The 17,201-nt window shown below is 36.4% G+C and overlaps 1 protein-coding gene across 6 annotated transcripts in view; it reads right to left on the reverse strand.

Moving 5' to 3' along the window:
* The window catches only part of TENM2 (teneurin transmembrane protein 2), a 1,132,942-nt gene that overhangs the window by 838,830 nt on the left and 276,911 nt on the right, over nucleotides 1–17,201 (reverse strand). For all 6 annotated transcript variants that reach the window (XM_044229881.1, XM_044229874.1, XM_044229866.1 and 3 more), the window contains one exon: nucleotides 15,266–15,541. In XM_044229881.1, coding sequence (XP_044085816.1) covers nucleotides 15,266–15,541 — 276 coding nt within the window. The remainder of the gene's footprint in view (nucleotides 1–15,265; nucleotides 15,542–17,201) is intronic.

The following is a 17,201-nucleotide window of genomic DNA, read 5'->3' on the forward strand; positions in this document are numbered from 1 at the left end:
CAGCTGAATTCCTTGAATCCTTTAAGTTTTGGTTTGTTCAAATGTTGGCTTTTCAGGGAAGCCTTCTCTGACACCCCTCAGTCTGTTTAATTCTGCAAAAGTCAAATACAGACTCCCAACTGCCTTAAATTCTTACAGTGTTTTAACAGCACTTTTTATAGTTTCTATTTCCTTCCTTCTTTCCTCCCCTTCCTTCCTTTTCTCTTTTACTCACCCTTTTGCCTTTCCTCCTTTCCTCCCTTTTCTTTTCTCTCTCTCTCTCTTTCAATCATTCATTCATACATTTTCTATTGTCTATCTCTCCAAGTAAAATTAAAGTTTCAAGAGGGTGGGACTCTTTTCATAGTTTGCTACTGATACATCCTAAGCATAATACATAGTAGGTATTCAATAAATATTTAGAATGCAGTAGAATATATACTTAAATGTTGCTGTTACTCATTATGCAATACATTTAAATTACCCTAGAAACCAGTTTATCACTCATAGGGGAAGTCTATCTCACTTAATTATGTTCCTGATCGACTATCCTTTTTAAATTAATTTCTTTCTCTCTTCCCCTGAAATGTATAAGCTCATCCAGTTTTGCCTCCTTTAATTAAAACAACAGTCATGGTGAAAAAGAAACAGAAGACTTTGGGTTCAGAGATTATGTAGTCACACCCAAACTGGAACCCATTAAAGGTCCCAATGAAAATTACATAAGTAAGAATGAATAACAGAACTATGTGCAAGCCAGTATGCTTTCAGTCTCTTTGTATGTTCTTTGTCTTCTATCCAAGTATCAAGAGCTATTCAGTTTGCCCCTGGTCCTCTATTCTTCTCTCTCCCTGCCTTTCTCCCTGTGTGAGTTCATCTACTTCCAGAGATATCTATAAACCACTGTTCTGATGTTCATTCTCAAATTGATGTCTCCAGTTCAGACCTCTCCTCTAGGTTCCATTCCTAACAATTACACATTTATTCACATTACCTTTCTACTTGAATATCTTGTGTTACTTAGCAATGTCCAAAACAAAAATCTTGGTCAGCCCCTCAATTCTATCCTCTCCAAGGATTCCCCATCTGAATACTTAGGTATCCATTCAATTGCTAAAGTCAGACACAAAAAGATGGAAGACCATTCTATGCTCATGGATCAGAAGTATAAACATTGTTAAAATGTCTATACTGCCTAGAGCAATCTATACTTTCAATGCCATCCCTATAAAAATTTCACCAGCATTTTTCAAAGAGCTGGAACAAACAATCCTAAAATTTGTATGGAATCAGAAGAGACCCTGAATTGCTAGGGAAATGTTGAAAAAGAAAAACAAAACTGGGTGCATAACATTGCCTGATTTCAAAGTTTACTACAAAGCTGTGATCAACAAGACAGCATGGTACTGGCACAAAAACAGACACATAGATCAGTGGAACAGAGTAGAAAGCCCAGATATGGACCTGCAACTCTTTGGTCAAACAAACTTCAACAAAGCAGGAATAAATATCCAGTGGAGAAAAGACAGTCTCTTCAATAAATGGTGCTGGGAAAATTGGACAGCTATGTATAGAAGAATGAAACCCTACCATTCTCTTACACCATACACAAAGATAAATTTGAAATGGATAAAAGACCTAAATGTGAGGCAGGAATCTATCAAAATCCTAGAGGAGAACATAGGCAGTAACCTCTTTGACATCGCCCACAGCAACTTCTTTCAAGACATGTCTCCAAAGGCAAAGGAAACAAAAGCAAAAATGAACTTTAAGGACTTCATCAAGATCAAAAGCTTCTGCACAGCAAAGAAAACAGTCAACAAAACAAAGAGGAAACCCACGGAATGGGAGAAGATATTCGCAAATGACACTACAGACAAAGGGCTAATATCTAAGATCTATAAACTCAACACACACAAAACAGACACAAACAGATCCTCAATCTCAACACACACAAAACAGATAATCACGTAAAAAAATGGGCAGAAGATATGAACAGACACTTCCCCAAAGAAGACATACAGATGACTAACAGACGCATGAAAAAAAAATGTTCATAATCATTAGCCATCAGGAGCATTCAAATCAAAACCACATTGAGATACCACCTTACACCAATTAGAATGGCCAAAATTAATAAGACAGTAAACAAGTGTTGGAGAGGATGTGGAGAAAGGGGAACCCTCTTACACTGTTGGTGGGAATGCAAGTTGGTGCAGCCACTTTGGAAACCAGTGTGGAGATTCCTTAAGAAATTAAAAATAGAGTTTCCCTATGACCCTGCAATTGCACACTGGTATTTACCCCAAAGATACTGATGTAGTGAAAAGAAGGGCCATCTGTACCCCAATGTTCACAGCAGCAATGGTCACCATCGCCAAACTGTGGAAAAAACCAAGATGCCCTTCAATGGACGAATGGATAAAGAAGATGTGGTTCATATATACAATGGAGTATTATGCCTCCATCAGAAAGGATGAATACCCAAATTTTGTATCAACATGGAAGGGACTGGAAGAGATTATGCTGAGTGAAATAAGTCAAGCAGAGAGAATCAATTATTATATGGTTTCACTTACTTGTGAAGCATAAGGAATAACACGGATGACACTGTGGGATGGAGAGGAGAAGTGAGATGGGGGAAATTGGATGGGGAGACAAACCATAAGAGACTGTGGACTCTGAGAAACAAACTGAGGGTTTTGGAGGGGAGGGTTGTGGGGGGATGGGTGAGCCTTGTGGTGGGTATTATGGAGGGCACATATTGCATGGAGCACTGGGTGTAGTGCATAAACAATGAATTCTGGAACACTGAAAAGAAATAAAATAACATTAAATTAAAAAAAAAAAAGAAATCCTTGACAGCTCTTATTCATCATCTCCTACATTCAAACCACCACCAAGTTCTGTACATTTTATCTCTCAATGAATCTGAAATCATTTCCTTCTCTACCTCAGTAAAAGCTATACCACTTCCCCCAACTTCCAAAAGAAATGGATAAATGAAATGCTAAAGGATCCAAAGGTGTAGGAGTTCAAATACCTTAAAGAGATCAGAATGGTCTTGAGTCCAAGTCTAAGAGGACTTGACATCTTCTTTGATGATGAATAGGAATATTATAGATGGCTGGGTTTGGGATAGCAGTCAAAGCAAAGGCAACAGTACAAACAAAAAGACAGAGAGGAGCAAAAAGTACGCTCTGGAATAAATACGTAGCCCAGATGGGCTAGAACTGAAAATATATTTAGAGGAGAAGTGGGAGCAAGGGCTAAAAACATAAAATTGGACTATATTGTGGAGGGCATGAAATACCACAAAGGGACAGATTAAGTTGATTTGTATACTTTCTGCCTTCCCAATGTGACTTTTTGCTCATAGCCATAAATGTGTATCAGCGGAAGTGGAAGACAGCCTGTATTTTCTTAATTGTTCTGCATTTCACTAGGGTCTTTTCCATTCTGAATGTACAAAGGGATGCCCCAGAATATAGAACTTTTTCTACTCTTTTATTTCTACAACATCAATTATTAAGCAACACTCTATATTAGTAGAGCCATATGCTTATTATAATAGTAATTGCTTCCACATGATTATTTTCAGGGACTTTTCTTTATGTACTGAGATATTTATCTTGCATGAAAAACTACCTATTTTGTAAAAATACCAATAGCTGGGATACCACTGTGTTTATGATTACTATCCTCATTGAATCAAAGGCACCATATAGATGGAGAAAGTTTTAAGAATATTTAATACATCATTTACTCGATTCTATCTCCTCAAGGTGCCTTGCAGATTGTCTTAGCAGATGTGAATTTCCTTTCATCATGTGGAATGCAATTCTATCCTTGGTTTGTTATAAATTAACAATCTGAAATAAAGTCCTGCATTCTGAACAACAGCTGAAATATTTAATATGGAAAAAAATGTTTTATCCTATGAAGAGCTGGCTATTTTGCTTTGGCAAATGCAACCATTTTAAATTGTTTTCTAAAAAAAAAAAAATATATATATATATATATATATATATATATATATATATAAATTGTTTTCTAGCTTTAGTCTCATGGAGTAAATGGATTTCTGAGCTCTCCAAGTCAAGACTATGTATGTATATATGTATGTGTATGTGTGTATCATGTGCATTCATGTATATACAGTGTTCCACCCTATAGGAAACAAGTTGCATACTTTTGAGAATGTAGCCAAGTGATTTTCAGATCTGTAAATGAAGACTTTAAACCCTATGTATAGATAACAAAGTACAACAGGACTTATTCTCTGGGTATTGTAAAAAGTTAAAAAAAAAAAAAAACCTAAAAAATGAGAAGAATATTCCAACATATTCTCACTTGGAGAAGAAATATAAACCATGAAATAAAACATACAAACAATTAATAAACACATGGAGAGTTGCTCAGCCTCACCCATGCTCAAATAAATGAAAACCAGAATAAATACATTTTCACCAAGAAACAGAAAAAATATTGAGATAGTTTCTAGTGACTCCTGAGCACCAGTGTGGGTCCCACATGATTGTTAGACAGTGCTGGTGCAAGCATAAACTTTCCTAACAAGAAACGAGTTGAAAAGAATTACAATATTGCATAGCCATGTATGTCTAAATTTTTCATGAATTTATTATAAGTTGAAAATTAGGAATGTGCACAGGAATTTAGCTGTAAGGATTTTATTCATCACACTGTTCTTTACTCCTTCTAAAATAAAATAAATGTCCTATAAAATAAATTTGGAAAAAAGGTATGCTAAAGGAGCGCTGTGTATCCCTTAGTTACTGCAGAAAATATTTAATGCCATAAGAAAATGTTCATTTTTATTGAAAAAATTAAGGCTATGTAGGGCATGCAAATCACGATGCCAGCTCTATAAAAATATTAATATCATACAGAACATATTTTCATACTCTTTACATATTTGTTATGTACTTTATACATGTATAATTGTATATACATATGTACATATACATACATATATTTGTACATACATATACATATGTACATGTGTATGTACATATTTGTTATATATTAATATGTTAATCTATATAACCATATTTTATATATATATATATATCTTACTCTGGACATCATAAATATTGATTAAAAAGTGTGGTCTTTAATAATTATTAGTAGTAAAGTGAAAAATTAGTAATGGGATTTATTTTGGGGGTCCAGATGGCTAGGACTCTTCAGAAATCATGGAAGAGGATACCACTTCTTGTTACATCCTATAGGACCTGGCAAATATATTTATTCTTATTAAATAAGGAAGACTGGAAGTGCCAAAATTTAGTACTCATATTAAAAGGCTAGACAAAAACAATAAAATATACTCTAAAAGTTAAAAGTGAGAGAATTTAAAAAAAAAAAGAATGAACTTAATGAAAAAGAAAAATAAAGACACGTAGAAAGCTTGAAAGAAAGGTAAATATATTCTTGTCAAGCCTGACTTTAAAACATCTGACCGATAAAAACACAAGTTTAGGGATGAGAAAGCAGATATCACTTCAGTATTATGAGTTAAAAAGAGAACTTATAAAAAAGTATATGAAATATATGACTCCAGAAGAAGCAAAATGGGTACAGAAACAAAGAATCTTCAAGAAATGGTTAATCCAATACAACACACTAACTGTTCCTATAAGAATAACATCATGACCTGTTTTCCTCGTACATAACAGTTTCAGATACTTTACATTTTTTAAAGACATTATTTATTTGAGAGAGAGCGAGCTGAGCACAAGTACAGGGGAGGGGCAGAGGAAAAGGGAAAGAGACAAGCCCACTTCCTGCTGAGTGCAGAGCCCAACAGGTGGCTCCGGCCCAGGACTCAGAGATTATGACCTGAACCTAAGTCAGACACGTAACTGAGCCACTTAGGTGCCCCTAGATGCTATTATTTAATCATTTGGTTAAGTTGTAGAAATGCTGCATCTAGCTGTTCTAACACTGTGTTGTGTGTGTAAGCATCACAGACAACCGTCCGGAATATCCCCTGTACTCCATGAGCTTCAAATTAGATGGTTTTCAAATTTTAGTTATATTCACCATTCATATGCTAGTCAGGGGTTAATTTCTCCTCCTGAAACACCAAAAAGCAGGAGCCATAATCTCTGTAATCCAGGAATTTCTTATGGCCTCCTACCTGGATTATCGTTGCCTTCTCTGATACCACTACGTCTAGTTTTGTTAGCTTCCTGTCCAAACACGCATTTGTGTACATGTACATTTTAACTGGATGCTTCCTAAAACATAAAAATCTCTGCTCGAATAAACTTCCAGTAATTCTCTCATGTCTTCTTGGTCAGACCTATTTCCTTAGGAAGAAAGACAAAGTTCTTGGCTATCTAGGACCTACACATCTATTGATATATTTCTACCACAGTCCAATAAAAATCACTATGTTCCCATTAGTCTGACTAGAGTTGGAATTTGATGGAAAGTAATATTCCTGAAACATCATCATCATTTTTACAACACCTCCCTATCCTCCAGCCATCATACACATTGTTTTTTCTTCATTTGCAATATCCATCATCTCATTTCCTCTCATTTAAACTCTAACCCTAATTTACAACCTAATTAAAACTCCACCTCCTCAAAGCTGCCCCTATTATACCAGTCTGCTGACACAGGTAATGTTTATTTTCTTATTTCCCTACTGAGAGTAGATGGAAATTTTCTCTATAAATGTATAGGGGTTCTTGCTTTCCTCAATAAACAGCAAAGTACATATTTTTATCTCTCCATATAAGAAGTGAAAGTTGACACAGGAATTGAGAGAAGAAAATAGAAATGGCATCAAAAAAATAGTAAGGCACGATCAGTACAGATAGCCATGAACGATAAGAAAGACAATCTAACAGGTTGCCACAAGATAATGGATTCTCCAAATATTCCAAGGAGAGTCTGGCTGCTTAGACTTCATCTCCTGGGAAATAAAATATCTAAAACAATATTCACTTAACATTTTGTCACACACCTATATCAATATAAAACTTTTGGAGACACATCCAAGGTATACACTTTTGCATTTACATAATCTATCATATATGTGTGTGTGCACATATACTAATATATGCAGGATAAAACATACTCAGAAATTTTAAACGATAAATGTACAGAAAAGTAAATATAAATAGAACTTTTAATACTTTTTGCACCCCAGTGAACCATGATGCTCAAATCAGATTCTGAAAATCTAATCCCACTAATCTTAACAAGAGAGTGGAATGAAATAATAAAGAAATTAGCTCATCGATGCAGTGATTGAGCCTAAAGTCCTAAGGGCAGAGATCAGGGTTGGGAAGAGAGGAAGGACATAGAAGAATATATTTTAGTTTGCAAAGAAATCAGCCTCCCCATCACATCAAACAGTGTATCTCTGACAGACTCATACTGGTTGAGAGGTGCCAGGAGGGAAGAATTGTTGGGTGGGAACAGAGAAAAGTGGGTCCTTTTACCTGCATTCTGACTTGAGTGGATGGGAGCATAACTGAACAGTGGCTTGATGCTTTAAAGGGAACGCTCCCTGGTCTAAGAGGACCATAGGAGTTCAAGTCAAGGGTCAGCACATGTCTCCCTTCCCTGCTTCCCCTAAAACTATACTTCCAAATGTTGACAGTACTCATTTTGGCGTTTTAGTGTACGGTCTTAAGTGATCATCTACCTGGACTTGGATCAGTTTGCATTTCTTGATGTCTATCCTTCTCAGTAATAGCCCTCCTCCCAGCTGAACTCCCCCTACCTCCATGAATCCAAAACAGACAGACAGACACACAAAAGAGACACACACAGTGGTTTTGTATAATGCTGTGCATCCAGCAGCAGCCCTTCCTTAAATCTTTTCAGAAATTAAAGAGGGATCCTCCAAATTAGATTGTTACCTCATTGAGATTATTTAGCTGCTTTTCATCAACTCTAAATAAAGAGGAAAATAGTTTTGTCAGCATCATGTATGTGTTTTTTAAAATATGCGTCCTTAACCAATATGCATTACTTTCTGAATACCAATTTTCCTCCTTTTATTTAAAACTAATTTCAAAGATCCTTTTGCATCAGTGTATGATGGTAATGTATTTCTTGTATAAAATGAAGAAATACTTCCCAACCCTCCTCTTGTGCCCAGACTCTGTGTAAGTCCATGCCCCTTGTTTTTATGCTTAAGACAAGCAGAGATATTGCTGCAATATCAGTCTTCCCTCATCCCTCTAGGCCAGAACAAGCCTCCATGAATGGAATTCCCAAAGAATGCCAACTTGGGTATTTCAGCCCCTTCCATTAGTAAACATGCTTGTATTTCAATTACTTTCTCTCCTTTGCAAATATCCCTGGGATGCTAAGAGAACTGGGAGTATACTACACTCTGAGCAAGAGCCGTCCCTGAATAACTCTCAGGGATCCTGCTTATCCACTTCAGAGGAGCATTTCTCAGTTTGTGGAGCACTGTTTCCAGTTTTTTGTTCCCAGCTCAGCATTATCCAGAATCGCTCCAAGTCCTTCTCTCTTGGGACACTGGAGGCCTTTTGTAGATCACTGCATTTTCCTCTTCTAGCCCTTGTTTTATTGTCTTCCCCTTTATTGTAACAGACTCCATAAACCCTTTGCCTGATCAAAACTGAACATAATTAGTACAAAGTCATTTTCCTCCTCTTTAAATGGCTTCCTCCTAAAAAGCCCTGGGGTTTTCCTCAATCAGCTGAAATAGCTAAAGTTTTAAAGTAGGTTTTTCCCTCCATCTCCTTCCTAAAAGTCCACCTAGATATGTTTACTTTAAAATAGCTTATATGTGTTGGAATCAAAAATTCTGACTGTAACTTCTTAGTATGGCTGAAGATGGGGTTGGTGAATCATGTACTTACCATCCCCCTCCCACACACATACAACTACTTTCCTAATCTCCAAATTAAATTGATTTTCATTTGATTTAATTTTATCAGAACACCTTAAAATTACTTTTTTAATTTGGTCTAGCAAAATTAAGCCCATCCTCCCAATGAGTCAAACTTCACAAAATGCACACAACATCACTATTTTAAACACACATGAAATTAAGCTAACAGTGCTGGTTTCTAGCTTTCTTTCTACCATTTTTATTGTCCGTGGTTTCCCCGAAGTGGGCACACAGGTCAACGCTGGTAACTCAAATGCTACAAGGCTAAGCAGACTGGAAACGAGTGGAGTAGACTGAAGGAAGCTCAGGGGAACCAGGAGACATGGGCCCATCTAGAACCACCATGGTGACTATTTCTAACCAAACTTGTCCAGAAGGAAAGCTGGACAAGTGCTACTAGATCTTGTATATTTCAAGAGAAGCCAACAATAAAAAATTCTACTTAAAAATGTTAATTCGTAATGTCAAATTTTTAAAACACGGACTGACCAAATAAAACAACTCATGAACTACAGTTCACAGTCTCTATGTTAATGACCATTCTATGAATCTCTTCCCTCGACCTTGGATGGCTTTAACATCCCTCAAACTGAGTTTAGGGAAACTGGGGAGGGCAATTTTCAAGGTACTTCTTTCGGCTAGCCTTAAATAATACTCAACATGAAATTACAAGTAACATTTTTACTATTAGGTATAAGAATACCTATCTACAATACGTACATAACCATAATTTCTATCCTACTTACAAATCTGTTACTTGAAATTCTCTCTTTCCCCTCACTGTGTCCTAGTTTCAGAATAGGTAAATGAAATATCTTGTTACTTATCATGTGCCTTTGCAACCCCTTTTTAGCTTCGTATTTTATTTTGTGTAGGTTCATCCGGATGCAGTTGTCCATAGGAAATTTATACTATCAACCTCCTTAGCTTTAACTCATTTTATTTATGGCTCTAATACTTGATTGTGTCTCTCTCCCGGATTTAAATTTAATTTGATCCTTGACAAAAAACAACCAAACTAAAAAGTGACTGAACAATAAGCAAAAACGTAGAGAGTTTTCTGAGTGAAGAGGCTTCCAATGGTGAAGTAGCAGAAAACAGTTTGCCTCTCACCCGGTTACTGCCTTTGCTGCTTAACTGAAGTGAAAGTACAGATATCAGGAACTCAGCAGCTTAAAACCAAATGATTATCCACCAAGCCCAATGTCTCCCTGAAGGCCCAGAGATTACACGTGTAATAATCAGGCTGCCCTTGCCAAAAGTAAGGCTTAGTGCTTCATTTTATTTATTGTATTTATTGAATGGAGCCATTCCTTGATAGCCCCCGGGAGCATTAACAAACATGAAAGAAACCACCAAAGGAAAGAAAGAAATATATAAATAACTAAAAACCATGCCACTAAAGTTTATAATCTGGAACTTGCAGTACTGACGCCCTTTCAAGTCGTCTGTTCTACTTTCAAGTAACGTAAGCATTGCTTTCATTGCCAAAAACCTAAATCTCTAAAGTCTTATACAGGTTCCTTTGCAAAACACCCATCCTTCCACTTCTTAATGTACCAAGCCAAGTGACAATGTGATATTCCTAAATTTTCCATCGGGTTCTATATTATTATCACCTGTAGTTTAGCATTGCAATGATGATAGATTTAAGGCTCTCGTTAATAATCCTTTTGTAAAATAAGGGGCCTCTCGGTAGCCTCTAATATCTGAACTTCGAGGAAATGGAGCAGTTCTTAAAATCATATCATCCTTTCATTTAGGAATAGACAAGAATGAGAACCTTCTGACCGGTGATTTTTTTTTTTTTTCCCCTCATGATTTTAACTTTTCAATCCATGATGACTCATTTAACATTCCTTACAAATATTTTTCTTCCAAATTTGAAAGTATAAATAAATAAAGCTTAAAAATACCACTTGAAAAATTGTCATCAAAATGGATTTAAAGTTTGTTTTGTTTTCTTCCATGTTTTTTTGTTTTGTTTTGTTTTGTTTTTAAGGAATTGAGACAGTATTTTCTTTCCATGGAATTTTTTTCATAAAGTTTGGCTGGTAAAGAAATCATCCCCATATCAACATCAAAAGTACGGTTGAGTATTACGACATGATTTCTGTAGCTTGTTTACTATTCTTATTCCTGACTTTAAGAGCAAAATTACAAGCCCTGGGCTATAATTATCTGGTGCTTATAGTAAGTCTTTATACCTGTTCCAGGCATTCTCTGTAAATTTTACATGTGAGAAAATGGGGAAGAAGAAAGGAGTAGAGTGCATTATAAAACAAAATAAACTTAAGCATATGTAAGTATAATAGAGTGGGTCAGAAATAGAAACCCACTAGCAGGACTTGGATGTGCATATTTACAGAGCACTCTAATGAATTTATTGATGGGTTCCTTTTTGAAGAGAAGGGGAAAAAACTCAAGAAACTCACCTGACATGGCAAATAAGTGAATGCAATGTGGTTGGTGGCAATAACCTATAGATACTGTCCCCGGTATTAAGGAAAATCCTTCCTTCTTCAGAGTTCATTTCTCATGCCTCAATTAACATGCATTGAGTAGCTGGGTGTGTTCATGTCCTCCTCAAGAGGCAGGAACACCGCAGCCCTCAGCCAAGAGGACTCACAATCTAATAGAATCTATGTTCCACAAATATACTTTACACAAATCCATTATGTACCAAGAGCCAGCTTGTTTTATAAATGCATTTTGTGAAATGCAATGAAATTAACCCAACATTTATATTTTCAACCTCAAAGTACATTATGAGAATTGTAAATTTCCCAATTGACAAGAGATGAAAATGAACATTGTCCTTATTTACTTTGGGTGAAAGCAGAGAGGGTAAGGGAAGGCTAATTTTCTTCTTTACTAAGGACAGATTTAGTTTTCTATAATTTCTGGCTCTCTATTCCATAGACAAGCTCTTCTTCTTTGTGTTTTCTTTTTTTCTTTTGTTTCTGGATTTCTAACAAAATAACTAAAACTAGAATTATGCTGGGGGAAAAAAAAAAAGGCAAAAAAAACCACCCAAGGATATTTTAAGTCCCCAAGGTGAAGCAACCGCCTAAGGGAGTCAAGAGTACCTAGACCAGATTTTTTACAGTGTGTGCTTTTCTGCATTTTTAAAGAGGCAATTAGTTATTCTTGTGTATTAGTGACTGCCCCATTTTCTCCATAACTCAGGTGATACAAAGGGCCTCTAAGAGGACATATTTTAAGTGGAACATTTATTACCCCCAAAAAGGGATGATTCTAATTTAAAGTCACCGAGGAAGCTCTTTCTATAGATGCATCAAATTACACAGCAGCAAAAACTTGGGCTAGCTATTCTCAACTCACTGCCATTTCTAACTAAGCCATCTTTAACTTACAGTCAAACGACCTGATAAAACCACTTGAACCTGAGAGCTGTATTTATTTAAAGCAAGCAAAGCCAACACAATGTTAATTTGGTGGCCATACATACAGTGCGTGTAAGATGCAGAGGTGTGAAGGAAAAAGATTTTAAAAAGAACATATTTATCATGTGTTCAGTGTGATGGGACTCTCAAGTTCCTAGTAGGTCATTTGTGTCACAGGCTCATGCAGGAAGAACTGCTGGCAGGCAGGGTTTTTATTACATGAGTCTGACGGCTGGATACATGTTTCACACCACAGAAAAAGAATTTGGTTTTTGGATCTGCTTTCACATTCTAACCTTGCTTAGCAAAACCACAACTGGAATGTTTTAAGGGCAATTTTGAATAAGTCCTGTGAAAATCGAGGTACCCCAAGATCCCACCATAAACATGAAATGAAAATATCTGGGACACAAAGAAAAGATGCATTTTATGAGCATATAGCTTTAAAGTCTAAAATTGAATCGGAGAGCTTCCTTCTCAAAGTACAGTTTCTTTAACTTCCTCTTCAAGAGAGGCATGCCTAAAAGGTTATTGATTGGGTTCTGAAGGACAGAGTGTTTATTATGGAGGAAGCCATCGTGGGGTACAAGTGTGAGAAATTAATGACGGCTTTGTAAGTGTCCACGCTGTGGTGTGGAACCAGTGGGGCAACTGTCAATCTATATGATAATACATTCCCAAACTTCATAAAGTCAGTGATGTGAAAATGCATTGATTTCTCTGTGAGCCAAACCGAATTTGTCAAAGAGAAAGAGCAAGAAGTTTCCTGAAGTTAACACCTCAGCCTGCAGAGTGACTCGCGCCTCCCTTTTTATTTTCTTAAAGAGTTTACGATGTGACGTGTCAAATTCCTTATTTTTATTCTTGGCCCCAAATGAGAAGAGAACATGCATTATGTACATCTTCTGAATATGTGGTATACTGAAACATTTAAGAAAAGAGAAAATGAAACACATTTTACCTGTACATTTTAAAATAACCAGCTAGCACCAAAGCTTGAACTCTGCTTCCTTACCTCCTTCGTGCTCTGCCAGATGCAGACACGAAAGAGTCCCTCAGTACTTCCAAGTACAGATTTCTTGACGCAATTCTGCCTGCCTTATAACTGGCGTTGCAGGAAAAAATCAAGACACTAGATTTAAGGGTTTATTTCCTCTCCATACATAGGGATTTATATAGACTTCTCAGAGGTGAAGATTGTTCAAGGATGATGTTTTAAATAATACTGGAAAAAAGAGAGACTACTTTTGGTCTCCCCAACACATCATTCATTCTGAAACTCTCCTATCCATAACACTTCAGGTGAAATCAAGGCAAGCTTTTTTTTGCTCCCTTTGCTTCACTGGAAAACTTGCCTCATCAGTTAAGTTTTTAAGATGTATATAGGTTTAAAAAGAGAGGGTGGGGACTCTATCAATTTGCATAAATTTTGTACAGATGGTTCCCATGAGACCAGTGAGAATGCCACCATGGAAGATTTGCCAAAATACCTTGTTTAAAATGTGCCATAAATTCTTGGATTGCAAGTGATTTTATTTATTAGGCAATCATACCGCCTCCACTTAAATAGTATCTGACACACTCGGAGCTGAAAAAGTACATCAGTAAATGGATTCAATGTATGCCTTTATGAAAACTTCTAAAAGTAATTTCCTATCAAATAAGTACCTTAGAGTGTTGAATGTGCCAAGTGTCAGAATTTTGTTAAAATTCAAAAGGAGTCAAGTACAGATTTTTCCTTGAGAGTACACCTTGATTAGCTACATGAACGGAGGCATAAGTAAGACACATCTCCTTGTCCCCACAGTAGAATAAATTATTTCAGAATTAAACACAAATTTAAATTCCACAAAGTGACATCTTTTTGGATATATGCGACTTACCCAGGAAATGATGTATTTTCAACACAGTTTTGAGATTAAATGATATTTAGCTATGCTTTCGCATTCACAACAAGCTGTCCGCCTGCAAATTTCTTTTTCTTTTTTTAAATGCAAGAAAATACTTAAAGCTGCTCTAGTAGAAGTTTATAATATTTTATATAAACATTCTTAACTGATCTGTTTGTAAACATTTTAATGGCAATTCTTTCAGCAAACACACAATATATTCATAACAAACCACACGGCATTTGATGTTTTCTTCATAAATCAGCTGTACCTAATGCAATTTATCTTTTAAAAGATGTTTTTGACTAAACACAGCTCTGAGTCGGTAAGAAATCCACAAATAAGCACCTTATCTCTTTAATGACTTGCTTAGGCTTCCCTATATTTACTGCTTAATGATCGGAAGCATTTAATTTTCAAAGTTTCATTAAAACCCATCTACGAAGCTGATGGATAAGCAATAGTGATTTGTGATAGAAGATGAGGGAAGCCATTAACCTACATAGGTACCAAGGAGAAAAGTAAACAGAGAAGAAAATACTTTTTTTTTTTTGAAGACAAGTCTCTTCCTATTTGTCATTATTAAACTCTAGAGCATCTGTTCCAGGTTTGATCTTCAATACGGATATGAGGCATTGCCGCCTGGAAATGAAAGTCTAAGATAAGGTAGGATTCTTAAGAGATCTTCATGAAAAAAAAAAAAAACCCTAGGTTGCCATTTACTGGGAAGGGGAAATCAATACGAAGACCTAGAAACTTGTGGCGAGAGGACATTTTCTAGGTATAGGTCATAGTTTATCAAGTTGCCTCTTTTTCAATGTAATTTACTTGCTAATAAGACCAACCAACTATACCTGAATACTGTGTTATCGTCAAAATGTGATTTTAAAATTCTCTCCTCATTTCTTGTGTGCTGGAGGTTTGCTGGTTTATTTTTCCCGAGCGCAGAGTGGGTAGACAAGGTCGATTTAAAAGAAAATGAATGGTTTTATACTCCTCTTTATTTAAAAAACAGGCATCCCCAACGCCATAATGTGCCATACCCAGAACATGAAAAGGTATTTAAGAAGCAGGCCTACCGTTCTCATCATCTGACTTATTTTCGTTGTCAGAATCGGTCAAAGTAAGGGCTGAGTTCTCACGACTGGACGGGCCGGAACTGCGTCTGGATTTTATCCCTCTCCCCCACAGTCTGATGGCGTGTTCTGGAGACATCCCTCCCTCTGTGTCGGAGTCGGCGTCAGACCCTGTGCTCAGAGAGTAGCCCTGGTGAAGGATCCCCATGTCAGAACAGTAGCCACTTCGGTGCGGGGAGGGCTCACAGATTCCCAGTTCCGCAAGGGTGAAGTTAGTTCCTAAGGTGACAGCAACAGAGAGACTGATTACAAATTGTGAAATGCCTTACAAAGTGGAAATTGATTCTTACAAAGAGCAGACAGGTGGTTTTTCCCACCAAAAACAAACAAACAAACAAACAAACAACAACAACAAAAAAAACCTACCAGATTTCCATGGTATACAGGAATATATGAGCAAGAGTATTTAGGATATTGGGGTAAATTTGAGAGCAAAAAAGTAAACATCTACGATTACTTTTAACCCTAGGGCAGAATGCTCAGATTTTGTTTAAAAAAATGTTACAGCATTTACTGTTGTCTAGGTAGCACATGTAGCTGCAAAAACATTGGATTTGTAGTAATAACTAATATATACCAAGTGCTTACTTTGCTCTGGGCATCTTTGGTTGGGCAACTTCTATTTTATGTTTTTAAGTTTTACAGCAACTTTATGAAGAAGATAATATTATTGTAATCATTTTGTAAGGAAACTGAGGAACAGAGGAACAGAGAATTTAAGTGACTTACCCAAGGTCACACATCTAGATTGTAGCAAAACATGGATCTGATCCTTGAGCAGTCTGTCTTCATGTCAAAGAACCTTAATCCTCCAATAAATGTGAGTGGTGGCCAGGAGACCTGGGTACTGGTCCCAGCTTCCCACTGGTAAGTCTCATTGTGGCAAGTCTCTTACTCCTTGAGCCCCAGTTTTCTCATCTGTAAAATCTGGGTATTAATCTCTTAAATTCCTCTCAGGATCACTGTGTATCTTCTATGTGATAATATACACCATTTTTTTAAATAAACTATGTAATGTATTATTTAAGTTAGCATCCTTGGGATGAAAAGTCAGTCCTTATACTTTTAAATGATATCAAACAATGTCTTCAGCTTAAAACCACAAGTAGTTTGGAGAGTGAATGTGTGCATGAATGGGAAGCGGAAGAGAATAGACTTTTATTGACCATTTTTACATTACCATAGGTTGGGCACGGGCAGACAGTGTATAGGCTTTAAATCTCATTTAAGTATCATAATAGCCCAGCAGTTTAGGCACTGACGATTTCCAAGGTCATGCCTAGGCAAGTGGCAGATCCACAATACACCTCGAATCTGCAGATTCCAAGCATCTGCTCATTCTACAATGTGAAATGCTCTGAATCAAAAACCAGCCTGGCAACGTTTTGGCACAGTGAATGCTCTATCTGTGTACTTCACTCTTACAGCTTCTTACAAGACATTTTAAGCTTTCAATGCAAATTAGATGAAATCATGTGGTATTTTCTATTTACTGACATATATAGCTGATTTTTTTTTTTTTGTCTTTAACTAAGTTACAGACAATGGGGGAAAAGGCAGCGAAGAAATGCAGTTCCATGCTATTAGTAAGGAAAACCTTATAAATAACACCACATCCAAGGTTTACTTTGTATATACTGATTATATTAGGGTCATTCCCCATCAATCATATCTCCAAACTTACGACATAACATAACTACTCGATGATACTCCACATACATGGCATCATTTCTCAGCTTTTATTTTAAGAAGTGTTGGCAACTGTTTGTATTAATGTAGTGTGACTTTAATTTGTAATATTCTGAGGTTCTACTTTCCAACTTCACCACACGTTGAAGTTCCACAGTCTTCTTTAGTTAGCTGTGTAAATGGGATCAAA

The sequence above is a fragment of the Neovison vison genome, chromosome 1 (assembly GCF_020171115.1).
Source record: "Neovison vison isolate M4711 chromosome 1, ASM_NN_V1, whole genome shotgun sequence".
NCBI lineage: Eukaryota > Metazoa > Chordata > Mammalia > Carnivora > Mustelidae > Neogale > Neogale vison.